Source organism: Apodemus sylvaticus, chromosome 18 (genome assembly GCF_947179515.1).
Source record: "Apodemus sylvaticus chromosome 18, mApoSyl1.1, whole genome shotgun sequence".
In the NCBI taxonomy this organism is placed as follows: Eukaryota; Metazoa; Chordata; class Mammalia; order Rodentia; family Muridae; genus Apodemus; species Apodemus sylvaticus.
Genome location: NC_067489.1, coordinates 24630772 through 24658481, shown reverse-complemented (window position 1 = coordinate 24658481; position 27710 = coordinate 24630772). Strand labels below are relative to the sequence as shown.

The following is a 27710-nucleotide window of genomic DNA, read 5'->3' as shown; positions in this document are numbered from 1 at the left end:
CTGTGTGTGACCCAGTAGTGTGAGGAGAAAAGCAAACACCGACTAACGCAGAGTAAAAGGAAGTCGTGCTCTTTCCCCCAAACATTCAGTCCTACTTTCTCTGCAGAGGCTCCTTGTGTATCCTTCAAACAAATCCACACCTATGCAAATATGTCTTTTCTATCCCATCCCCAAATCTCCTCTCACTTTTGTCTGTATTCAGTAAAGCTAGCAGTCTGTCTAAACTCCACCTCCACAGTTACCTGGCAACAGCCAGGTATGCTCTGCCCCACAGTTACCTGGCAACAGCCAGGTAGGCCTGACCCACTATAAAAGGGGCTGCTGGCTCCCTCCTCTCTCTCTCATTCTCTTGTTCTCTTGCTTCTCTCTTGCTCTCTTGGACTCTTCCCTTCCCCCTTTCCCCTCTCTCCATGTGTTAGAAGACGGCCTCTACTTCTCTACTCTCTCCCTCTCTCTGCCTCTACTACCCTCCTAACTTCACTCCCCATGGCCTGAATAAACTCTATTCTATACTATACTGTTGTGTGGCTGGTCCCTGAGGGTGGGGGGAAGGGATGCCACGGCATGGGCCCCCTGAGACACCCCTTCTCCTTTACCTCACCACAGCCCCATAGAACATATTTCCTTCTCTCTCTCTCTTTTTATAAACCCATCAAGTATTTCCCTGGTTTTTACTGAATGTGTCTTGGGGTTTTCCCACCTCAGTACATTTAGGTCTACCTATAACATAGAATTCCATTGTATAGCTATTTGCTATCCATATCAAAAATGTGTATCATGCCGGGCGGTGGTGGCGCACGCCTTTAATCACAGCACTTGGGGAGGCAGAGGCAGGAGGATTTCTGAGTTCGAGGCCAGCCTGGTCTACAGAGTTCCAGGACAGCCAGAGTTATACAGAGAAACCCTGTCTCGGGGGAAAAAATGTGTATCATTATACACACACACACACACACACACTGTGCTTGGTTCTGCTCTCGTTCCCAGCGCTAACCGATTCACCTAGGATTGCACACCCAAGGGAACCACGAGAAATAAAGCAGGAACCTAGTAAAACCTGCAGCTAGAGTCAGACACACCCTGGACCGACTGCAGTAGGACGGTTAAGGTTGCTTTCCCGCTCACTCACCCCCTCAAGCTCGTTTGAGATTTTTTAAAAAAAATATTGAGTTATATGTATATATGTATATATATATATTGAGTTATATGTATATATATGTTATATGTATATCAGTGTTTTGCTTGCATGCTTGCACAGTGTTGTGTGTGCTTACATGCAAGCATAGTGCCCATAGATGTCAGAATACGGTGTCAAGCCACCTGGAACTAAAGTTATGGATGACTGTAGTCCACAGCATACGAATACTGGGAATCAAACCTGGATCCTCTGTAAGATCAACAAGTGTCCTTAACCGCTGAGCCATCTCTCTAGTCCCCATTGCTTGCACATTTTATTGGTGAACCTTTTAAGGGTCTCACAGCTAGGGGCTGGAGAGACTGCTCGGCGGTTAAGAGCCCTGACTGTCCTGAGTTCAAATCCCAGCAACCACATGGTGGCTCACAACTATCTATAATGGGATCTAATGCCCTCTGCTGTGTACTCGTATACATAAAATAGATAAATCTTTAAAAAAAATCTTAGAGCTAAAATATTAAGTGAGGAAAATATTATGCAACTTACATGTGTGCTGGGATAAAGGCATACGCCGCCGTCATATGGCTGGTGATTTGGTTCCTATCGCTGTGATAAGGACCATGAGCAAAAGCAACTTGGGGAGGAAAAGAGTTTTCCTAGGCTCAGATATCCAGATCTCTGTCCATCACCGAAACTCTAAGCAAAGCAGAAATCGGCAGGCAGGAACTGAAGCAAAAAAAAAAAAAAAAAAAAAAAAAAAAAAAAAAAAAAAAAGACACGGAGAAATTCTGCTTTCTCGCACAATCCAGGACCACTCGCCCAATAATGGCACCTCCAAAAGTGGGCTGGCCCCTCCCACGTCAATCATTATCAAGAAAATGCCACAAGACCCGTTTACAACCCTAATTACAGGCCGACCTCATGAAGGCATTTCCTCAAGCATTTCCCTCTTCCCTGAGGATTGTACCAACTTGACAAAAATCAAACCAGCGTGAAGTCCTGTCCTGTGCGGGTAACTATGGTTGTTGGGAGTTTGAGAGCGAAACGGCCATGCCACGCATGCCTGGGAGTCCGTCACCTCAACCGTCCCTGTCCCTACCTCTAGCTCTTAAATTCTTTCCCTAATTTCTGTGACGTTCTCCGCTGAGCTTTGGAGTAGACGATGCAAACGGTCCATTTATATCTGACTATTCCACAGTCGCCTAGTCCCGATACACTGACCAATCACGTCTCTGCAGTCCCTGCCGCCGCCCTCCCTTAATGCCCACCTTAAATGCTTATACAAAATGTTTCTTGTTAAACTAGGAATTTGCTTCCTAAAAAAAATGAAATTGCGTGAAAGAGAAGAGACTTGTTAGGGTTCTGTCTATGCTCCACCCCACAATTACCTGGCAACAGCCAGGTTTGCCCCGCCCCACAGTTGCCTGGCAACAGCCAGGCCTATAAAAGAGGATGTTAGGCCCCTCCTCTCTCTCTTATTTCTCTTATTTCTCTTACTCTCTGCCCTCTTGGGCTCTCCTCCCCCTCCCCCCTCTCTCCACGTGGTCATGGCCGGCCTCTGCTTCTCTACTCTCTCTGCCTTTCTCTGCCTCCACTACCCCATTAACTCCCATCCTCTGCCCTAAATAAACTCTACTCTATACCATGTCTGTGTGTGTCTGGTCCCTCAGGGAGGGGGGAGGGGGAGCAGGAAGGGAGGGGGAAAGGGATGCATGGGCAATGGGCCCGCCTAGGCACCCCCTTCCCCCACACCGCCATATGCCATATCTTCTTTCTCTTTTTATGACCATAACAAGACCCACTTGCATCAAAGTATGACTTGAGCTCTTGGTCAACCCCTTTGCAAAACAGAAGTCAGTCGGAAATCATCCTTGACTGACACCGCTGTGTGCTGTGGGGTGTTCGCTTCCGTTGGGGGAGTCCTACCTAGCTCACTGGCGGACAGCTTTGTCCTGCTTTCTAGAGACCGACTTGTTTCAATTGGATGGCTCAGGGCTGTAGACGGCTGTGAGTTGGGAGGAAGTGCCTGGGAGTCCCCTGTCCTTTTTGATTTCCCTGCTGACCACTCTCCAGGAGGACTCTCCTCCAGTGCCATGGAATGTTCCTGTGCCCCCTAAACATCGCTCTCCGGGAGACTGGGAGTCCTGAGGTTCTGTTGCTCTGACAACCCACCGCCCCGTAGCCTCTTGCATCAACTCTGTCAAGGTTCTGGAAGAAAGAGGCCTGAAGTTATTGGCGCTGGACGTGCTCAACTATGACCAGTCTTTCTGTGTTCAGGGATGTACCCATGGCCCAGAAGCTAGAAGGCAGCTTACTAAAGATCTACAGGCAAGATGACTATTCTAGCAAGATGTTCCTGGCCTACAAAGGTAGGAGGAGCCTGTCGTTTTAGGGTTTAAGATTTTCTACATGTTTCAACTGGCTGTATGTGGGCAGTGTCCCCAGTGGAGGGTTGAAGAATAGCTGGTGCCTCTACTGTTGGAATCACCCCATACCCTATCTGGGGACTTCTGGGAGTTTGGGAGGAGCCAAGTTTTCTTGGCCTCCTCTCACCCCCTCTTTTTTTGTTTGTTTGTTTGTTTAATCTGCTACTGCATCCTCTCTTGCTCCCCAGTTCTCCGTGGTGTTTTGTTTTGTTCACAGTCCCATGTATATCAGGTTGGCCTTGAACTCATGACATAGCTGAAAATGATCTTGAGCAGATTCTGGTCCTGCCTCCACCTCCCAAGGACTGGAGGCACCACCGTACCTCGCTTCTCTCTTGTTCTTTCATTGTTTTCTCTGTGTGTGTTTGTTTTGTTAGGTTTTGTTTTTTTTTTTTTTAAATTGTATGTGTATATATGAGAGAGAGAGAGAGAGAGAGAGAGAGAGAGAGAGAAAGGAGGATACGTTATGAGTTGCCTGACAAAAGTGCTGAGAACTGAACCTGAACGAGTTCTCTCCAATAGCAGCGTGTGCCCTTAACCACTGGTCCATCTCCCCTGCCGCTGCTCTCATCCTTGAATCAAGAAATTAAGCTTTCTGAAAGGATGTATCTCACTCGGTAGAGGGCTGGCATAGCCCCTGAAGCTTCCTGAAGCCCCTGCATCCAATTCCCTATCAAATAAACCAGGCATGGCACATGCCTGTAATCTCAGCCCCTGAGAGGTGGGATTAGATGTTCAGGGGCACTCTCAGCTATATAGCAAGATCAAAGCAAGTCTGGGGTGCTTGATACTAGAGGGCAAGAGAAAAATGACAAAGACACAGAGAGAGAGAGAGAGAGAGAGAGAGAGACATGCAGAGAGAAACAGAGACCTTCTTGTATGGAATTAGGCCTTGCCATCATGAAATGCCTAATTCAATTTGTATGTAAATTTTAACCTTTAAAACACTAACAAAACAGTTTCAGCTAGCTTTGTTGTTATTCTGTTTGTGGCATTGTTTGTTTGTTTGTTTGTTTGTTTGTTTGTTTTTGAGACATTATCTTCCTTACATCTTAGGCTAGCCTGAAACTCACAATGTACCAGGCTTGCCTAAAAATAATCTTCCTGACCCCTCCCCCCACACACACTCCCCCCACCCCAGTGCTGGGGTGGCGAGCACAGGCCTTGACTTAGCTATGGATTTTGTTGGTCGTTGTGTTGTTGTTTTGTTTTGAAACACAGTCACTAACAGGCCACTCTTTTCTGAAAAGAATGAATCAAGAAAGAGGGGAGGGAGGAAAAAAAGTAAACTTTCACAGGCTACTTTAGAAAAACACCAAGAAACACAGGCCAGACTTGTGGTTTGTGGGCTACCCAGGCCGGGTATCCAGAGCTCCCTTTGAAGTTTCTCCACAGTCTGCATGACGGAAGAAGGCCATCCCTGGGTTTCTCTTGTGGTGCGCAAGACCCGCCTGCAGATCGCTGAGGACCCCTCCCTGAACTATGAGTACTTGCCCCTGGTGGGCCTGAAATCATTCATCCAGGCCTCTCTGGAACTCCTCTTTGGAAAGCACAGCCAAGCCATTGCGGAGAAAAGGGTGAGACACAGAGATACAGGGTTTCGTGACCTTAAAGTCCACAAGGGACCATGCGAGGGCCTCCACCTTGACAGAGGCAGTTCCCAAGACTCTGAAAGTCTGCACGCTTTGGTACTGAGGGGCAAAGCTGGGATCCAAACGCAAGTCCTCATTCTGTCACTAAGCTGCACCTACTCACGCTGCTGATTTGGAGATTATAAATAGATCATTCCAATATAAAAGAAAAAGAAAAAGGAAAGGAAGGAAGGAAGGAAGGGTTGGAAGGAAGGAAGGAAGAGGGCTGGATGGAATGCTCCAGCATCAAAATTAAGACAAAATTCTAGTCTGGGATGTGCCAGCCTAACGACCACTTCTTTGAAGCATTCTCTCCACACACTGCTTGCTGACAGGTCGGGGGTGTGCACATTGTTGGTGAGAGTGGGGCCTTCCAGCTTGGGGCTCAGTTCCTTAAGATGTGGCGTAAGAATTTGAAAATTGTTTGTATCGTCTCCTGTCAAAAAGGTAAGCGTTACCCAGGTCAAGGATAGCAGGGCCCCCACACCCTCGTCCTCCTCCTGTCCTGCGAGTAATCTCTACTCTTACCCTCACTTTCTATCAAAAGAAAAATGATGGTTATGCCAAGCTACGTGCAACCTTTTCTTGTTATTGTCCTCCTGTCTGTCCATCATCCTCACCCGACTCTCGGGTATCCCTGCCTTGGTTTCTCCATTTTCACGGACCCCAGCTGGTGGGGGCCTGTGTTCCCACAGAACAGTATGGACTCATCTTCCAGGACATGGGCTTTACAGTGTTTGAGTACTCCATCTGGAACACCAGTGATCTGTGCTCAGACCCCAGCATGTTCGTGGAAGTTCTACAGGTAGAGCCTCCCCAACCCCCACTCAGAATCTCCTCCCAAACCAGATTTATGGTCTCATGGTCCCCCTGCCCCCCCACCTCTGCCACTCCAGACCCCTGCTGGGTTTGGATTTTTTTTTCCAAGCTTTTTAGTGAGAACAAACCAAAGAGATTATTTCTACTCTAAATGCCTGGTGTCTCCTCTGCATGGTAGAGGTGGTACCTTGCTAAGACATCTGTCTTCCTGCAGCATATCCCAGCTGGCAGCATCCTTGTGATTGGGAACATCATTGACTGTAGGTTCACACAGAATCAGTGGACAAAACTTATGTCTATCATTAAGGTGAGCACGGCTTCCTGCTGTAGGTCCTCTCTTTCCCCCATCTGCTTCATCCCACGGGCCTCATGCTTTTTAATCTCTTCCTTCTCTTTCAGAGCAAGCAGATATTCCCGTTCTTTGACATTCCCAGTCAAGGTTTATCCACTGGTGACCTTGAGGAAGATTCCAAAATCTTACAGTACTTTGTGTCTCTAGGCTTCGAGTTCTTCTGCAGCCAATCTCTGTCCAAGAATTTTGGCATTTATGGTATGCCATGGGCAGAAGGATAAGAGAAATGGGGAACAGAATTGAAGCTGTATTTATCATGCAAGTGTTGTTTGGTTTGTTTTTAGTAAGCTTACAAAATAATGGGTTTCTTATAATGTTCTGTCCTCTCTCTCTCTCTCTCTCTCTCTCACACACACACACACACACACACACAGAGAGAGAGAGAGAGAGAGAGAGACTACATACCAGACGCTATACTTCCTCATTTTCTCTGCTGCCTTCCCATATCCCTCCTCTAAAGGATAACTATTTTTGACATACTTATCCCCTGTAAGGAGCCTAGTACTCTGGAGAAATCACCAAGGAGGCATAAAGGACCACAGTGAACTAAAGTTGGTCTCTGTGACTAAACCTAGCTAGTTACCCACTCCTGTCCTAGTTAAACTTCCACTCTCTCCAGCCTCTGCCCACTTGGCTGGAAGATGAGCAGAGGTATTTGACAATCTTTTAAGCTCTTTCCTCCTTACACACCCTTGCTTATGGATACACTTTCTGCAAGGGGAGGCTCGAATAACTTTGAGGGCCAAGTTCCACCTCGCGTGTGCTGAGCTGATGGCTCCATAGTTTAACCCTTTCTTCTCCTCCTCGAGGTTGGAGGGAAGGGTGTAGGTGAGACTCTGCACAGAAGGAGACTGAGGGAGAGGCTGTCTTCTCCATGCTGCAGATGAAGGAGTGGGGATCCTAGCCGTGGCAGCCCTCAGCAACCAGCACCTGCTGTGTGTCCTCTCCCAGCTGATGAACTATGTCCAGGCTCTGTGGGGAAACCCTCCTGCCACGGGTGCTCGCATAATCACCTCCATCCTCTGCAACCCTGCTCTGTTGGGAGAATGGTAAAGAGTGGGAGGGTCTGGGCGGGAGAGGGTGGCTAGGGCGTGTAATTATTCGGAACTGGACTCCTAATAGTCCCCAGTGACCTAACTCTCTCAGACAATCAATAGTGATGCAGTCTTTAACATGCAGGCCTTTCAGAGATGTTTAAGACCCAAAGGACTGCAGAATCAAACCTCCTTCCCACCACAGGCACCACAGAAACCAGGCTCCACCCACGTGCTTCCGGGCACGTGTCCTCCTGTGGAAAGGTGGGAAGAGGGGAGAGGAGCTGGAAGGCGAGGAGGCCTTCGCAGTCCCGTTTCTTGCTCGTTCCCTGGCAGGAAGCAGAGTCTAAAAGGTGTTGTGGAGAACATCATGCTGATCAAGGAGAAAGTGAAGGAGAAGCTCCGGCTCCTGGGGACCCCCGGGTCGTGGGATCACATCACCCGGCAGAGCGGGACCCATGGTTATCTGGGACTCACCTGTAAGTTCCAGAACGGAGACACTCTCCCCTTCCTGACCTCGGATCTGTGTCTTAACACGGCATGGACTAGCTGAGCTGTTCCATCCGGATTTCCTCACTCCTTGGAGAAGTGGGGCTGCTTTAGAGACCACATAGGACCCCACAGATGCTGACACTTGTTTTTTTTTTTTTTTTTTTTCAAGACAGGGTTTCTCTGTGTAGCCCTGACTGTCCTAGGACTCACTCTGTCTCAAACTCAGAAATCCGCCTGCCATTTCTGCCTCCCAAATACTGGGTTTAAAGGCGTGCGCCACCACTGCCCGGCTTTAAAAAAAAAAAAAAAAAAGACTTATTAGTAGTAGTATATAAGTACACTGTAGCTGTCTTCAGACACATCAGGTCTCATGACAGGTGGTTGTGAGCCACCATGTGGTTGCTGGGATTTGAACTCAGGACCTCTGAAAGAGCAGTGGGTGCTCTTAACCACTGAGCCATCTCTTCAGCCCTGACGCTGACACTTCTCATCCTATGTATTTCCTGGCCTTGAGAGGAATTCTGAGTTCCGTGCCTGTCTCGCAGATCAACAGGTGGAATTCCTGGTCAAGAAGAAGCATATCTACTTGCCCAAGACCAGCCGGATCAACTTCACCTGCATCAATGCCAGAAACATAGACTACATCACTCAGAGTATCCACGAGGCCGTGATGCTGACGGAGGGCTGAGAGGGGTGTCTCCTCAAAACTGGCCCTCACTGGAAGATAAGCTTGACGTAGATTTCAAAAATAAAAATTCTGAAGGAACCGGTCCTTGCTGTGTTCTTTCCTGTGCAGTGTGCTGGCCTCTGTGGGTGGGGGAGGGGGCTTCAGTGCAGTGCGTGCTGAGCAGACATGGAGCCCTGGATTCCAACCCCAGGAGATTGGGGTGGGGTGGGGTGGGGTGGGGTGGGGGGAGCGTACGAATAATGGCCCTCATAGGACAGGGTTTTAGTTCCTAGCCATGTAGCTAGTAACTAAGCAAACAGAAGTCAGTAGATCTCTAGTGATGTGTGTGTGTGTGTGTGTGTGTGTGTGTACAGTTGAAACATTCATCTGCTGTTTCTTCCAGAAACATGAGCTAAGTTGTGTTCAAGTTGTTCCCCAATATGTCAATCACGCTTGAGAAATCAAACAGCCGGCCCAAAATTCATGTGTAAACAACCTAAGACTACTTTGCCAGAATACATTCGAAAGAGATCGACGTTAGATGGTTGTCTTGGTTACTGATCTATTGCTGTGAAGAGACTCCAGGACCGTGGCAACTTATAAAAGAAAGCATTTAATTGGGGGCTTGCTTACGGCTTTAGAGGGTGAGTTCACGATAATCAGGGCAGCAGGCAGGCGTGGGGCTGGAGCAGTAGCTGAGATCTTACATCCTGATCCTCAGACAGGAGGGAAACACAGACAAAGAGGGGCTGGCCTGGACTTTTGACATCTCAAAGTGCACACCCAGTGACACTCCTCCAACAAGACCATACTTCCTGATCCTTCCTTAAAAATCCACCAACCCAAGAACCAAACATTCAAATAATTAAATTATGGGGACCATTCTCATTCAGACTCCGAGTCAAATCACAGTGGCCGTTGCCACCTAATTTCAAGTGCTGCAAGTTACAGGTAAAGGTGGGCTATGGAATTCTGGGTAAACGGCAGCTGTTGCCTTGGCAACAGACCTATACATTGTCTTAATTGTCGCTTGTATGGCGTCACAAGCCTTGCACCTTGCAGGCCTCGGTACCTACAACAACAACAACAACAACAAAAAGCATGTACCACCACACCCAGTATAATATTGCACTTTTTTTTTTCTTGATGATTTTTTCAAGACAGGGTTGTTTCTCTGTGTGGCCCTGGCTGTCCTGGAACTCACTCTGTAGACCAGGCTTGCCTCGAACTCAGAAATCTGCCTGCCTCTGCCTCCCAAGTGCCGGAACTAAAGGCATGCACCACTACTGCCTGGCAATATTGCACTTTTAAATGAGCAAAAGAATGATTGTCTTGGATGGAGAGAGGAGCTCGGGAGCAGGGAACAGGAGATATCGCCAATGGACAAAGAAGCTCTGGAGAGAAGTGACAGATATGGTCCCTAAATGGATGGTGGTAAATGACCCACAGATGCACACATACATCAGAACTCGTCCGATCGCAGGCTTTAAACATGGGAAATTATTGCGTGTCAAACTATACCTCAGTTTTTGCCAAGTATGATCATGTGCATCTGTAATCCTATCACTTGGGAAGGGGCCGAGGCAGGAGGATTACAAATTCAAAGCCAGCCAAAGCTGGCATAATGTTTGTGTGTGTGTGTGTGTGTGTGTGTGTGTGTGTGCACTGTGTAAAGATTATCCTTGCATTATTCAAATGCTAATTTCTCTGTTCCCATATCTAGCTGCAATCCAGACGTAGCAAGGGTAATGCTTACACCAAGAATCTCCCGGTTCAAGTTTATGTAAATATCGTTCCCCATTTGTTCTCTGACTTGTCAATTAAATCTGATCAGCCAATGGCTGAGCAGAGGAGAGGGCTAGGCTTCCACCAATCAAGGGGAGTAGAGAAAGAGGAGAAAGTGGGGATGTGCCACAAGGAAGGGGTCCAGAGATGTCCTAAGAAAACACACCTGAAGCCAGAGAGCCAGACTAAGACTAAAATGTAAATATGTCAGGGCTTTGGCTTGGAGGGAACCAGATTAGCTTAGAGGATTAGACTAGATCAGCTACTACTCAGGTATCGTGCTTGTAAAGCTTGATAAAATATAGTACTCTTGAGCTGGAGAGATGGCTCAGTGATTAAGAACACTGACTGCTTTTTCAGAGGTCCTGAGTTTGAATTCAATTCCCAGCAACCACATGGTGGCTCACAACCATCTGTAATGGGTCTGATGCCCTCTTCCGGTGTGTCTGAAGACAGCTACAGTGAACTCATAAATAAAATAAATTTAGTGGCCGGGTAGTGGTGCCGCACCCCTGTAATCCCAGCACTCTGGGAGGCAGAGGCAGGTGGATTTCTGAGTTCGAGGCCAGCCTGGTCTACAGAGTGAGCTCCAGGACAGCCAGGGCTACACAGAGAAACCCTGTCTCCAAAAAACAAACAAAGAAACAAACAAACAAAGAAAGAAACAAAAATAAATAAATAAATAAATAAATAAATAAAGCCGGGCGTGGTGGCGCACACCTGTAATCCCAGCACTTGGGAGGCAGAGGCAGGCAGATTTCTGAGTTCGAGGCCAGCCTGGTCTACAGAGTGAGTTCCAGGACAGCCAGGACTACACAGAGAAACCCTGTCTCAAAAAACCAAATAAATAAATAAATAAATAAATAAATAAATAAATAAATAAATAAATTTAGCCCAGCAGTGGTGGTGCACGCCTTTAATCCCAGCACTTGGGAGGCAGAGGCAGGTGGATTTCAGAGTTTGAGGCCAGCCTGGTCTACAGAGTGAGTTCCAGGACATCCAAGGCTACACAAAGAAACCCTGTCTTGAAAAGCCAGAAATAAATAAATAAATCTATATACACATACACACATTCTCTGTTTCATTTATTTGAGAGCTAGCCAGGGATAGGAAAATACTGCTACTTTTACTTTTTTTTTAATTTAAAGATTTATTTGTTTATTTATTTATTTTATGTATATGAGTACACTGTAGCTGTCTTCAGACATGCCAGAAGAGGGCATCAGATCTCATTATGGATGGTTGTGAGCCACCATGTGGTTGCTGGGATTTGAACTCAGGACCTCTGGAGGGGCAGTCAGTGATCTTAACCTCTGAGCCATCTCTCCAGCCCAAGAGTACTATATTTTATCAAGCTTTACAAGCACAATACCTGAGTAGTTATTGAACAGCCAAGGAGCAGACAGTAGTAACAATTCTTATTCTTAGATTATTTCCTCCTCTTTATACAGAACCCCAGCCAATGGAATTGGAACCACCTATAGTTGGCGAATCTTCCTAATTCAGCTAACCTAATCAAGATAACCCCTTACCGCATGCCCAGAGGCCCATTTCCCAAGTAATTCTAGATCTCACCAAGTTGACATCTGAGATTAACCACCACGCCTTGTCTCAGGAATAATGAAACAATGATGACAATATTAAAGCACGTGCTTGTAAGCCCCAGATAACATGGAAGGACTAAAACTAAGTGACCATGAGCGAGCAGGGCTACTATTCCATTGCTGCATCACGGGGCAGAGCTAAAATGGGAAAGGAAACAGTTTTCACCTTGGAGGATAATTGTCAGTCTGCAGGAGCAGCCCAGCACAAGACACTAGAGACAGACAGGCTTAGGTTCCGTAGATTGCCAATAAATCCCAGAAGGAAACAGCAGTCACTAATGGTTGCCGTGCCGTAGAGCTGTACTGTTCTAAGAGGTTTGAGTCCATGTCGTTTCATGCTCTAATAACTCATTGAGACAAGTTCTTACTGTTAGTATTGTCATCTTAACATCCTGCTCGATCAGGGTCCTGCACTTTACATTCATACAACAGACGGTGCAGGACTCTAACGCTAAAGAAACAGAAAAAACATATATATATATATAGTATATAATTTTGTTTATATACTATATATTTTATTTATATATTTTATTTAACTTTTTTTAAGGTTTATTTATCTATTATATGTAAGTACACTGTAGCTGTCTTCAGACACCCCAGAAAAAGGCAACAGATGGTTGTGAGCCACCATGTGGTTGCTGGGATTTAAACTCAGGACCTCAGGAAGAGCAGTCAGTGCTCTTAACTGCTGAGCCATCTCTCCAGCCCTTTTATTTTATTTTTATATTATATATTCATATAAGTTACATATAATTTATATTTAAATAATATGTTATATATTATTTTATACATTCAGTACCTCACATGTATCATTTCTGTTCATTTAGAGAACCCTAACTAATTCGCCAACCCAGTTACTTTCCACATCATTGCCCTCTTATATCCAGCCTCTGGGTCCTTGCAGGGTCCGAGCAGGCACTCGGACTCCATGCACTGAGCCAACTATCTCTGCTGCCTTGGGGACACCTGATTAGCCATGAGCTGCATCCTACCTATCAGGCGTGACAGAATCTGGACATAGCGGAATGGAAGCTGCAACATTCCACAGAACTAAGAACCCTGAGTAAAATGACTTGCCTGCCACCTGAACTTAAGGGACAGCCATCCCTAGAGGTTACAGAAATGTCAGATTCGATGGCCTGAGCTGGAGGCAGTTTCAATTTGGCTATGCTTTACTGGTGGCAACCATATTTCCAAGGGGCACCGGAGGATGCCTGTGTTCTCCAGGATGGCCTTAGGGTGCGGGTAAGTGGACCACTGAGAAAGACACAGTCAAAGATGCAGCAATGCCTGGGTGCCAGCCACCTGCCCTCCCTCCTCCTCCTCCTCCTCCTCCTCCTCCTCCTCCTCCTCCTCCTCCTCCTTCTCCTCGTTCCACTGCGAATTATGATCTCGTCTTGTAACCCAGGCTGGCATCCTGATCACGTCACCTCAGCCTCCAAAGTCCTCAGATTGCAGATGTGTGTTGCCACCATCGACAGCTAGATGATGCTCTTCAGTCGAATGCGATCTAAAAGGACCTACCTGTCCAGAGGCTGTCACCCTAGGGTCATGCTGAGATGGGTGGAGCTGGTGGGTGTCCCACAGAGCCTGTCAGCTAGCAGGTGATCCTCTCTCAGCTCTCCCAGGCTGCCTTTGTCCAGTCTACACTCTCTCACCAGTCCCTTCGAATCCTAAGTGAGCTACTGTTAATCCCACTGGGTGACAAGAAGGTCATTACCACAGTTTTTGAGCCATGCTTGAGGCGGCTTTTTAAAAGATTGGCCAGAATGATGGGCACCGGTCTGGTTCTTACCCAGGAGTCCCAGAAAATGGCATCAATTACATTAGGCAGAAGCTTAGAAAGGCCAAACCCAGAAGTCTACATACTTCCTGCCTTTGTCCAATGGGGGAGCAGCATTCACCCTGATGTACTTCCTGCTTACATACCTCCCACCTATGTGTAATCAAACACATCCTGTTGTGCAGTTGGGGCAACCAAACTTGTTTACAGAAGTAAATGCATGGAGCTTGTTATCCTACATGAACAGCAGCACTTTAGAAAGTTATCAGTCCTTGGGCAAGTACAGCTTACAGGTTAGAGGTACAGCAATTTAAATTTAACTTTAGCCATCACAATCCCCCTAAACTTATAACTTTAGCCCTTACATCACCTCTGTCTAGCAGTACCTGTTTACTCCCACTCCCAGGTTCTGGCCCTCAGGAGACAAGTAGATACCAAACACTGAGGGGTGGTGGGCCTTCTCCCTGGATAGCTAAGATAAGTAATTTCCTCCCCTCCTGGATTATTTATAAGCTCTCAAGCCTTCTGAAGGCCTCAGCTGTCCTATAATCGTCCTATAATCGACTGGATCTGATCTATAAAGATATTTTCCCTCAAGGATTAGCTGAGCAGCACTGGGAAGGTTTGTACCTGCTTGGCCCAAGTAGTGGCACTATTAGTGGGTGTGGCCTAGTTGGAGTGGGTGTGGCCTTGTTGGAGTGGGTGTGTCGATGTGGCTTTAAGACCCTCATGCTAGCTACCTGGAAGCCAGTATTATGCTAGCAGCCTTCAGATGAACATGTAGAACTTGCAGCTCCTCCTGTACCATATCTGCCTGGATGCTGCCGTTTCCTCCTTGATGATAATGGACTGACCCTCTGAACCTGCACTGTGAGAGGCTATGGAAGGCCATTGGTGAAGGTGTAGCCTCAGTTGCAATTGACAGTCTAGGACTGAAGGGGTCATGCAAAGAAGCTGAAGTTTGGCACCATGAAGAGAGCCTGTGAGAGGCTGCTGGTGAAGCCTTGTTACAGCTACTGGAGATGCCAGTACCATGGGATGATCGCCAAGAACAGCAGCGGCAGTGGAGTGGATCAACCTGAGCTTAGAGCTATAGAGACAGAGCTGGAGAAAAGATGCCTGACCACTGGAGGAAGAGATGTGACCATTGACCAGAAGATCGTGTATGGATGTAGACACTGAAACAAGAAGCTGTGACATTGAAGTTCAAGATGCCAAGGCCATAGAATAGCTGCTGAGGAAAGCTGCTAACAGGGAGTGGAACCAGCCTAGGAGAAAGAAGTTTGTTGCAGTCAACGAAGATGAAAAAGGAGTGGAGATCTGAAAACTGCTTTGATATCAGACATAGAGATGCAGACTTTGGAGTTTGCCCAGCTGGTTTCCTGTCTTGCTTTGGGGATTACAGTTAAGTGACTGGATGAATCTCAAAAGAGACTTTAAACTTTTAACATTGTTGAAACTGTTATACACTATGGGGGCTTTGGAAATTGGACTAAATGTACGTTTTTATTATGCTATGTTTAGGTATGGCTCCATAGATTCATGTGTTGGAACAAGCCTATGGGGGCCAGGGAGTGGAATGTGATGGTTTGTATATGCTTGGTCCAGGGAGTGGCACTATTAGTAGGTGTGTCCTTGTTGGAGTAGGTGTGTCACTGTGGATGTGGGCTTTAAGACCCTCATCCTAGCCGGGCATGGTACACGCCTGTAATCCTAGCACCTGGGAAGCAGAGGCAGGTGGATTTCTGAGTTCGAGGTCAGCCTAGTCTACAGAGTGAGTTCTAGGACAGCCAGAGCTACACAGAGAAACCCTGTCTTCAAAAAAACCAAAAAACCAAAACCAAACAAAACAAAAAAGACCCTCATCCTAGCTGCCTGGAAGCCAGTACTCTGCTAGCAGCCTTCAGATGAAGATGTAGAACTCTCAGCTCCTCCTGCACCATACCTGTTGCCATGTTCCCGCCTTGATGATTATGGACTGAACCTCTGAACCTGCAAGCCAGCCCCCAATTAAATATTGTCCTTATAAGAGTTGCCTTGGTCATGGTGTCTGTTCACAGCAGTAGAACCCTAACTAGGACAAGCACCTTCTGGTGGCCACCCAGATACAATGATGTTTGAGTGGGGAAAGCAGTGTTATTTTGCCTGCTAGCTATTCTCCTTACTGGTGACTACATCTACTCTGATGCTGCTACTGCTGCTACCACCCTTCACTGACAATGAAATCCAGCATCTTTAGCCTTCCAAAGTGAACTGAAGTCCAGTGACTTTCCAGGAATTCCCCAGGCTTTGAGCACCAGATTGGAACCGTTGAAGCATTGTTTGTTACCTTGAGATGCCCAAGAGAAAGACCATTCAAGCAAGCTTTAATGAAATACTGATCAGGATAATAAACTCTGGCCAGGAAAATTCCTTGGAATATTCCTAAGAAATGAAGACAAGTGACATTTTTCAGAGTCTTAAAAGGACCCTAAGGCCACCATATTTTCCATCAGGTCCAAACAGGGCAAAGCAAATATCCTGATGTTCTTCCTACCTGTGTACCTCCCGCCTTCATCCAATCAGGCACCAAGTGTACATCCTGATGTATTTTCTACCTGCATACCTCCTGCCTACACCTGAGCAGGCATAGCACAGTCGAGTCAAACAAATTAACTTAGGGGAGTAAAAGCTTGCAGCTTCTTATCTTCCATAAACAATAGCCTCTAGCATCTCAGGAAGTCCTTGGCCAAGGGGCTTAGGCACAGAAGGCACAGCAATTAAAATTTAAAACATAGCCAGGCAGTGGTGGCACATGCCTTTAATCCCAGCACTTGGGAGGCAGAGGCAGGCAGATTTCTGAGTTCAAGGCCAGCCTGGTCTACAGATCTATAGAGTGAGTTCCAGGACAGCCAGAACTACATAGAGAAACCCTGTCTCCAAAAACAAAAACAAAACAAAACAAAAACCGTAAAATATAACTTTAGTTCTCACAGTATCCAGCCTGTAGCCATCCCGGCTATTGTTAGATTCCCTAACCCATATCATGTTAACCATTCTGATAAATCCCTTTTGTAACATATGTTCATTCTATTAGTTCTTTTCCTCCGGAGAACCTTGACTAATACAGGCAGTGTGGTCAGACTCTAAGTTCCCCCTCTTCACTCAGTACAATCCTGCTTCTAGGAGGCAGTTTGTAAAGGTGGAAGATGTAGTTCAGCCGATAGAGCTTACTTAGCATGCACCAGCACAGCACAGCATAAGGATGCAGTAGCTGCAGGCTGGAAAGGTTGGAGGGTAGTCAGAGATAAGACAGCTTGTCCAAGCGCGCATGCGTGCGTGTGTTACAGCAATGGCTGAATCACAATCAAGCAGCTTGCGTTCCTCCAATGAAAATGAGTTTCCTAGGTAGAGAATTCTATAATTAAATTAGCTTTACTACATTTTCCTACATTTTTTTTTTAAAGGAAAGCCAAGTAATTTGGAAAGTGTGCTTAGGAGTAAGATGCCTGGGTTCAAATCTGTTCTGTCTTGATCTGTGGAACACTAGAGAAGGTACCTGCTCTAAGTGCCTGATTTTTTCCTTTGTAAAATTAGAACAAAATACTCTTTTATATATTTGGGTGGGGCGGGTAAGCTTATTTAGATCCTCTGACATAGAGTCTGATTCGTAGTAAGTACTTGATGAGTTAGCAGGAGTCTTCTAGAAAGTTCCTGCATCACTAGTCTCCAGTAAGGAATGTTAAGAAGCCACCAGGACCAGGATGAATTATAGAAGACATCTGAGTAGCTTTCTCATTTCCCCAACTTCCAAGGAATGTCTGTAATTTTTTTGTTGTTGTTGTTTTGTTTTGTGAAATAGGATCTTGCTACATAGCCAGGCTAGCCTTGAACTCATAATCTTCCTCCCTCAGCCTGCCAGGTGCTAAGATTCTGGGTGTGCACCACCGCTCTTCCTGGGATGTTTGAGGGTAGACCATTTCCTTCTTCCTAGCTCTTGGCTCAAGTTTCATCTTTTTTTTTTTAAGATTTATTTTATTTTTTATATGTAAGTACACTGTAGCTGTCTTCAGACACACCAGAAGAGGGCATCAGATCTCATCACAAATGGTTGTGAGCTACTATGTAGTTGCTGGGATTTGAACTCAGGGCCTTCAGAAGAGCAGTCAGTGCCCTTAACCGCTAAGCCATCTCTCCATCCCCCTCAAGTTTCATCTTTGTGATGTCCTTCAAACTCTTGGATTTCCTCAGTCAGTTCACAACCATGACACACACACAGAGCAAGTGGTACTGTAGGATACCATGTCACTCACAGCCCTGGAGTCTTCCAGAAAGAAGTGTGAGACAAAAAAAAAAAAAAACAGATCTCCAAGGAGATCTGGTGGCTCTTAGCCTCTCTGGCCTGTCTTAGCTAGGGTTTCTGTTGCTGAGACAAAATGCCATGACCCTGTCCTCCCCCAACCAAAAAAATAGCAAGTTGGAGAAGAAAAGGTCTATCCGGCTTACACTTCCACGTCACTGTTCATCGTAGAAGGAAATTAGGACAGGAACTCAAGCAGGGCAGGAACCTGGAGGCAGGAGCTGATGCAGGGGCCATGGAGGGTGCTGCTTACTGACTTGCTTCCCCTGGTTTGCTCAGCCTGCTTTCGTATAGAACCCAGGACCTCCAGCACAGGGATGGCACCACCCACAATGGGCACACCTCCTCCCCCCGATCACTGAGAAAATGCCCTACAGTTGAATATCATGGAGGCACTTCCTCAACTGAGGCTCCTTTCTCTCTGATGACTTCAGCTTGTGTCAAGTTGACACAAAACCAACCAGGACCTAAGGTAAGAGCTAGTGTATGACTGTAGAAAAACACATATCTTGACCTACACATAAGTCTATGTGATGCCAGAAGCTCTCAGACCCTATGAGCTCCATCTGGTATTGTCTCAGCGTCTGAGGGACCCTGGCAGGACAGATGCCATCTTCAGTACCTTCCCAAACAGTCACTCCAGCATCACAGCAGCAGGGAGACAACTACTCCCTTCCCTCTGCCTTCGCTAGAGCAGGAGGTACCAATCCCAGGAAATAACCACTGCCTGAAGAAAGGCTAGAACACAACAGGCCATCAACCACAGCTTAAACCTGGCCCTCAGGCAGTGGAGAAGCTGGGAAGCCAAAGGCTTTGAGCTTCCAGAAGTTTCCTAGTTTCAGTAAATCCCCATTAGGAGGCACTGGCAGCAATGTGGGCCTAGCTGGGGAATCTGACAGTGAGAAGGTAGCCCTGAAGTGTTTCTAGGACTGTCATGAAAACTGTTCTGAAGACTGCCTGCACAATTTTATGTGTATCTCACCAAGATGAATGAAAAAAAGAAATAAAAAGGAAAAGGGTCTGGCTGCTCCTATGGTGGAGAACTCTGCCTATTGTAGATAAACAGGAGAGCATAGCCAGAGGTGGGGACAGCTGGGATTCTCTATAATGGACACGCCCCTGAGCAATGAGGGGGAAGGAGAGGAGGGAGGGGAACCAGGTGCAACAGCCAAGAGAGCAAAAGGTTAAAAAAAAAAAAAAAAGGAGGGGCAGGGGGTGGGGAGGTAACCAAAAATGGCTGCATTGTATGGGGAGGAGCATCTGGAGGAAGGAGAGCTCAGTTCTTGGGCTGCAGAGTTCAGGGTTAAAGGGCAGGCTATGTGAGCCATATCAGTGTAACCGGTAGGGACTGAAGGATGCTGGGAGAACCTGGTGTCAGGTCCACTTTGACAGGCTCCAGAGGCATGTCCCAGGTTTTGACACTTAACATAAAACACTTCCCTTTGAGACGGTGTCTTACTATGTAACGTAGGCCGTGTTGGAATTCACTGTGTCCAGGCTGACCTCAAACTCAAGGTCCTATTGTCTACACCTCCAGGGAGCTTGTAACACAGGGTTGTGCTACCATGTGTGACCTTGTGTTTTACCACAACTTTGGCAACATAGTGAGACCCTGGCTCAAAAAAATATCTATCCTTCCTTCCTTCCTTCCTTCCTTCCTTCCTTCCTTCCTTCCTTCCTTCTTGGTGTCTGTGTGTACACGCATGTTATCGTGGATGTGCAGAAGGCAGAGGATACTTGCCAGAGTTCTCCCTTTCCATTTTATGGGACCTGGAGGTCAAACTTAGATCACTAGTCTGGCTAGGCAGCAGGCACCTTTACCTGCTGAGCTGCCTCACCAGCCCAGTTTACCATAACTTCGGGAAAAGTTCCCAAGCCTAAAATCGGGCTGAAGTTGGCACGGTGCTTGCCTAGCAGGTACAAAGCCCCAGATTCCATCCCTAGCACCCCAAAAACCAAAAACAGGGCTGGAGAGATGGCTCAGAGGCTAAGAGAGCTCAGACTGTTCTTCCAGAGGTCATGAGTTCAATTCCCAGCAACCACATGGTGGTTCATAACCATCTGTAATGGGATCAGATGCCCTCTTGTGGTGTGTCTGAAAACAGTTACAGTGTACTCACATAAACTAAATACATAAATCTTAAAAAAAACAAAAAACAAAAAACAGCAACAACAAAAACCACAAGGACACACATACCTTATAATTCCCGCTATCAGAAGTTCAAGGGAAGCTGGGCGGTGGTGGCGCACATCTGTAATCCCAGCACTTGGGAGGCAGAGGCAGGCGGATTTCTGAATTCGAGGCCAGTCTGGTCTACAGAGTGAGTTCCAGGACATCCAGGGCTATACAGAGAAACCCTGTCTCAAAAAACAAAAGAACAAACAAACAAGCAAACAGAAATTCAAGGGATCAAAAGTTCCTCAGCTACACAGAAAGTTAGAGGCCAGCCAGGCGGTGGTGGCGCATGCCTGTAATCCCAGCACTCTGGGAGGCAGAGGCAGGCGGATTTCTGAGTTCGAGGCCAGCCTGGTCTACAGAGTGAGTTCCAGGACAGCCAGGGCTGTCCAAAAAACCAAAAAAAAAAAAAAAAGAAAGAAAGTTAGAGGCCAGCCTAGGCTACGGAAGGCCATGTCTCAAAGAGGAAGTGGGGGAAGAAGGGGGGTTCCTAGGCAACAACTCCTCCAGGTCTTTTAGGGTCCCTCACTACAGGAGTCGGTGGCAGCATTTTGGTCTGTGAGCTGTTTTGGGTTTTTTGGGTTTTTTTTTTTTTTTTTTTTTTTTTTTTTTTTGATTTGGTTTTATCGAGACAAGGTTTCTCTGTGTTGCCCTGGTTGTCCTGGAACTCACTCTGTAGACCAAGCTGGCCTTGAGCTCAGAAATCCGCCTGTCTCTGCCTCCCAGAGTGCTAGGATTACAGGCGTGGACCACCACCGCCCGCCCGGCTGTCTATGAGCTGTTTAATCAGCAGGAAACTGACCATGGGAGGTCCTTTGTGGTCCAACTGGTGGAAGGAACATAGAACTATGGGAAATCGGTGGGCTTTGTTGGAGGGGGTTACAATGGCCCACAGGTTTGTCCTGTCATCCTTCCCTCTGCCTTTGTTGTTGTTTTATTTTATTTTGTTTTGTTTTTGATTCTCAAACTCAGTGTAAGAGGCGTTTCCTGGTCATTAACTTTTGAGACAGCAGGTGGCGATGTTCAGCAAACTTGCACACTAGCAAGAAACCTGACCTTTGAACTCGAGAACTGGTTACCTATAGCCTGCTAACCACCTCCTTTTATGACTATAGCCAAATATGGTGCCGGGTGTAGGACTTTTCTTCCTCTTTAAGCTTTGCAGAGATCCTCAGTGGGTCACAGGACAGAATGCAGCTGGGATCTGAGATCATGAGAATGTGTGTGTGTGTGCGTGTGTGTGTGTGTGTGTGTGTGTGTGTGTGTGTGTGTGTGCGCGCGCGCTCGCGCGCGTGTGTTCTGATTTCAAATGCCTTTGGAATGCAGTTCTGCTAAGGTCCTGGGTGGAGGCCATCTGAAGTCTTTCTGGAGAGGTGAAGAAATTCAGAGACGTCTCCATGCTTCTTCTGCCCAGCACACAGCACCTATGGTAGCTCTGTCAGCGCCTCAGGGTTTTAAGTTGGCCACCTTTCCTCAGAAAGCTGAGTTTGGGATGGGTGGTGATGGCATCCATCTTTATCCCAGCATTTGGGAGGCAGAAGCAGTCAGATCTCTCATGAGTTCAAGGCCAGCCTGGTGTACAGAGTGAGTTCAGGGACAGCCAGGGCTACACAGAGAAACCCTGTCTTGAAAAACTAAAAAAAAAAAAAAAAAAAAAAAAAAAATCAACTTTTATTTCATGGGGCATGGTTCCCGTGTGCCGTCACATGAATATGGAAACATGAGGACAACTTGTAAAAGCCAGTTTCATGCTTCCACCATAAATCACTCTCACTCCTTCGGGGCTGGAGGGACTGTTCTTCCAAAGGTCCTGAGTTCAAATCCCAGCAACCACATGGTGGCTCACAACTATTCTTAATGAGATCTGATGCCCTCTCCTGGTGTCTGAGGACAGCTACTTATAACAATAAATAAACCTTTGGGCCGGAGTGAGCAGGGACTGAACGAGCAAGTTTAACGGAGCAAGGGGTGGGGGAACCAGCGCCAACCGGAGCCAGCCGGAGTGAACCGAGGTCCTAAATTCAATTCCCAGCAACAACATGAAGGCTCACAACCATCTGTACAGCTGCAGTGTACTCATATACATAAAAAAATCTTTTTAAAAAAATCACTCTTTCAATCCTGTGGGTCCTGGGGATTGAACTCAGGTCATCAGACTTGGCAGTAAACATGTTTAATATGTTTACCTGCTGAACTCTCTCACCAGCCCCTGACTTACATTTATTTTTTATATGTATGACGTGTGTGTGTGTGTGTGTGTGTGTGTGCTGCCTTTAGAGCCCAGAAGTAAGTTACAGAAGGACATGAGGTACCAGTGTGTCCTGAGAACCAAAGTGGATCCTCTATAAAAAGTCTTCTTAACCACCACTGAGATGTCGCCTCAGCCCCACCTTAGACATATTTTAAAATTAAATTATATTTATTTTTAAAAGGTTATTACTTGCTTTTGAGTGTGTGTGTAGGTCTGTGCATCTGGGTACAAGCGCACTGGATTCCCTAGAGTTGAAGCTACAGGTAGTGACTTTGAACTTGAGAACTGGTCACCAGGTTGTCATACTACATTCACCAGAGTTGAAGCTATGGTTGTGAACTGTGCCATGTGGGTGCTAGGCATGAAACAGGTCCCCTGGCAAAGCAGCAGGGGCTCTTAACCGATGACCCCCATCTCCAGCACGGGAAGTTAAGGAACAACTTCTTTTTCTCCTCCTCCTCCTCCTCCTCCTCCTCCTCCTCCTCCTCCTCCTCCTCCTCCTCCTCCTCCTCCTTTTTAAGATTTATTTATTGTTATATGTAAGTACACTGTAGCTGTCTTCAGACCCTCCAGAAGAGGGCATCAGATCTCATTATGGATGGTTGGGAGCCACCAGGTGGTTACTGGGATTTGAACTCAAGACCTTTGGAAGAATAGTCAGTGCTCTTAACCGCTGAGCCATCTCTTCAGCACAGGGGGCCACTTCTGAAAGTTGGGTCTCTCCTTCCATGGCGTGAGTTCCAGAGGTTGAACCCTGGTTATCAGACATGGCAGCAAGCGCCTCTACTCATTGAGCTCTGGCTGGCCCCTTAGATACATTGTTTTAGCTCCCAGGTTATTGTTGTTGTCGTTGTTATTCAGCAAAGAAAAGAAAGATTCAAAGGCATAAGCAATGAGCAGGAGGCTCAAAGCCTTGAAATGAGAGGAATGTTGAGCCCCCAGAGTCAGTTCTCAGTGTATCTCCCTGGGCCGTGCTTCCTTTGGAGACAGGGCTTTGGGAAGTGGAAACCCAGCACTGGCCCCACACGCCAACAAGTTATAAAGCATCAGGGACGCCGAAGCCCTCAGAGGTCACGGCACACTGGTCTCCCCTCCTCCTTTGCTTCCACGCTGCCTTTCTCACGGTGCTTCTGGTTTATACAGCTTCACTTTATGTCTGTGGGTCGGAGACAACCCTAAGTCCTTTTGTGGCACAGGGTACTGAACAAATAAACAGAAAGAAAACTCTAAAGGACTGGATGCTTGATCCCGGCTGAACCACATGGAACTGTAAGAAACTGTCATCCTTGCGTGACTGTAAGAAACTGTCATTCTTGCGTGGGCAGGACATGAGAGCACTGGTGGGGAAAGGAAAAAGGACCTCCCCCACCAGAGCAAGATGGCAGCGCCTCCCTGGTCTGAACCTTAGGCTGCTGAGACTCCTGATGGGTGTGCCATTATTGACTTGTGATCCTTCTCCTAACACCCCCACCCCACCCCTGCCCCGCCTGACTAGAAAGCTTATAAATTCACAAAGCCAGAACACCAGTAAATGAATTTTCTAAAAGGACTCTATGAGGATTAGGAAGTGGCTCAGGGGTAGAGTGCTTGCCTAGCATGGGAAAGCCCCTGGTTTGATTCCCCAACAACGCGGCTACTGGCGCGTGACTGCGTGGGGGGTGCCCCCCTCCCCCGCAGGTTCGCGCGCATGCGCACATACACACAGAAGCTGAGATAACAAAAAATGTAAACATAAAATAGCACAGAACCACTGGTCTAAGTATGGCTTGTTTGTTCCTTTCATCTAATTTTCGATTGCAGGTATCCCTCTCCTTCCTCAAGTCAGTGAGACTGTCTTAGGATTCTCACGTATACCTCTTCCAAGGCTAGACCAAAAACCACGCGGTGCTTGTTTGCCAAGTTCCCAAGCCCCTTGGTTCTATTGTCTCTAGGAAAATCTGCTTCTTTTCCAGATGATTGACAGAGAACAGCTCTTGTCCATAACAACCCAATACGCTGTGTGCTTGACCTTGACAAAGGCTCTTGGGTGTGTGTGGGGTGTGGCGGGGCACTCCTCTGTTGTACTTTCCCAGACCTGAGCAGTTCTCACCTGCAGGCCCTGGTGTCCCCACTTCCTTGACAGTTATTCTTTCTAATTCACCTTTTCAAACAAGATGTCTCCTAACTTCCAGTAGCCCTTAACTGCTTCCCTAATAGAAGGTGATTATACCCCATTTGGAAGTACTTCCCCTATTTCTCTGAAATATTGTAACCAACGGTATCTGAGCATTAAAAGGTCATCCATAGTTTGTGCAGTGGCGGCACACCTTTAATTCCTGCACTTGGGAGGCAGAGGCAGGTGGATTTCTGAGTTTGAGGCCAGCCTGGTCTACAGAGTGAGTTCCAGGACAGCCAGGGCTATACAGAGAAACCCTGTCTCGAAAAACAAAAACAAAAACAAAACAAAAAGGTCATCCTTACCAACAAATTAGGTTCCAAAGGATTTGGGAGATGAAAGAGAGACCATAGAGACAGATTTTGTCCAGTGCCATAGAAGTCATCTTACTGATGACTGGCGGCATTTTCTCAGTTGAGGTTCCCTCTTCCCAGATGACCCTACCTATCAAGTTGACAAAAAACCTAATGAGCACGGTGGGTAAAGATACTTGTCATGTAAGCCTGACAATTAGAGTTTGATCCCTGATATCCATGCGATGGAGAAAAGAGAGAGTAGATACCATAATGTTGTCATGTGACCTCTATATACTAGCTGTAGCACACATATGTGCATATATAATACACACACAGCATATGCACACACATATGTATCACACACACAGACAAAACACAGGTACTGTACAGAATAGTGTTCTGAAACACAGTGTTGACTGAAAAGCTCGTGGACAAAGGCTGAGACTGAAATCCACAGCACCGGCTATCCTGCATATTCATGCTTTACAAAGTGATTCTTGGCAGGGCAATGGAAGCACACACCTTTAATCCCAGCACTCGAGAGGCAGAGGCAAGTGGATCTCTGAGTTTGAGGCTATCGTCTACAGAAGGAATTCTGGGATAGCTAGTGCTACCCAGTGAAACCGTACTAAAACTAAAGGACAAAAAGTTGATTTCTGACTCCGTAACATTATTCGGCAGGGAAATGTGAGTGCTTCCATGGAAACCTTCATCACCTGCAGCGCACTCTGGGACATCCGGTTTGGAATCAATAGCAGCTATTTTGCAGCACTGGAAGCTATAGACAACCACTAACAATGCAACATTCATGCAAACCAATTGTCTAGCCACGACACTGCCCCTGCTCCACCACGGAAAAACCTGTTCTGCTTCCTTCTGCCATTCATTAAAGTATCTCTGACCTATAAGCGTGTCTGGTTTTGAGGGCTCACCTCTGAACAGGTCATAGCATCTTACCAGTTTCTCTTATTAACAACTTAAATAAAATTTTAATGACCACTTTCTGTTTGAGAGTCATGAATTCATCTTTATCTTCTTTTAATTTCATTTTTTAATTAGCTCAGAGAGTTGCAGGCTTCCTGGCAATATTAAACTCTGCCTCCTGAGCATGTTTCTGATTCAAACCAAACCTGTTCTATTACCCTCTTTACCCACGTCCCTTAGAGCCTCCCCCACCCTTACGAGCTCCACACACATTCACCCCACATAAATATACATACATTAAAATTAGGAGCTAAGCCGGGCGGTGGTGGCGCACGCCTGTAATCCTGCCTACTCTGGGAGGCAGAGGCAGGTGGATTTCTGAGTTCGAGGCCAGCCTGGTCTACAGAGTGAGTTCCAGGACAGTCAGGGCTACACAGAGAAACCCTGTCTCGAAAAAACCAAATCCAAAAAAAAAAAAAAAAAAAACCCAAACAAACAAACAAACAAAAAATAGTCTCTTTTTTTGTTTTTTGTTTTTTTTGTTGTTGTTGTTGTTGTTGCTGGTTTTTTGTATTTTTTGTGTTTTTTTTTTTTTTTTTTTTTTTTTTTTTTTTTTTAGACAGGGTTTCTCTGTGTAGTCCTGGTTGTCCTGGAACTCACTCTGTAGACCAGGCTGGCCTTGAACTCAGAAATTCGCCTGCCTCTGCCTCCCAAGTGCTGGGATTAAAGGCATGCGCCACCACTGCCTGGCTTAAATACTCTTTAAAAGTTTATTATCTGTGTGTACATCTGCAAGCATCAGCTCCCTCCTTCCACCATGTGGGTCTCGGGATTTGAACTCAGATCCTCAAGCTTGGAGGTGAGTGCCTTTATCATAGAGTCATCTGGCAACTCCTAGGGTCTGCTTTCTTATGGCCTCGTGCCCAAGACCTTGACCGTGCTGATCATGTGCTCTGCTACTGAGCACACTCCCAACCTCACGACTTCATTTCTAAGAATTAACTCTTAGTAATACACAAGAAATTAATTTTGGGGCTCGACTGCAGCTTGGGTGGGAGAGTGTTTGCTTAGCATGCAGAAAGCTCTGGATTCCATTCCCAGTATCATAAGTCAGACTGGGCTGCACAAGCCTGTGACCCCAGCACTTCAGAGGCAGAGGCAGGAGCTCTGAAAGTCAGGGCATCCTCGGCTGCATGGAGATGTTACAGCCAAGGGCCAGTGAGCAGGCTGAGTGGGCAGAGATGCCTTCTCCCAAGCCTGACCACCTGAGTGTGATATCTAGAAGAGAACTGACTCCTGCATTTTGCCCCCTGACCTCTACATGCATGCTTCCACACACGCATGCTCACATACACGGGCATATACATTAGTGTAATTTTGAGTGTAAAGGGGGCGGGTCAAAGGTCAGAGAAGATGTGTGTGTTCTATTGTGTGTGCACTGCCTCAATTTCCTTTTAAACAGGACCTTCTTCCATTGTTGAGGTTGGCCTTGAACCTTCTATGTAGTGCAGGTTGCCCCAAGCTCTCTCTCTCAAGATTTATTTATTATGTAGCATGTATCCTGCAGGCCAGCAGAGGGCACCAGATCTCATTACAGATGTTTGTGAGCCACCATGTGGTTGCTGGGAATTGAACTCAGGACCTCCTGAAGAGCAGACAGTGCTCTTAACCTCTGAGCATTCTCTCCAGCTCCTGCCTCACACTCTTAATCCTCCTGCCTCAGCCTCCTATCAGCTAAGATAGAAAAAATATTTCTATGGAGACAGAAGTGGAGAAAGTACACAAGGGGCATGCCAGAGTGCATCACAAAGACCTTGCTCATGTGGCAGAAAGGGAAAGAAAGA

General features: G+C 46.7%; 1 protein-coding gene across 1 annotated transcript; it reads left to right on the top strand.

Moving 5' to 3' along the window:
- The first annotated feature begins 3386 nt into the window (after positions 1–3386).
- On the top strand, positions 3387–8574 carry Got1l1 (glutamic-oxaloacetic transaminase 1 like 1). Its single transcript, XM_052162442.1, has 9 exons — positions 3387–3501; positions 4954–5135; positions 5525–5636; positions 5885–5994; positions 6223–6315; positions 6408–6558; positions 7244–7409; positions 7731–7873; positions 8432–8574. Exons 1-9 carry the CDS (start codon positions 3387–3389, stop codon positions 8572–8574), a joined length of 1215 nt encoding a protein of 404 aa, XP_052018402.1.
- The last annotated feature ends 19136 nt before the right edge of the window (positions 8575–27710 follow it).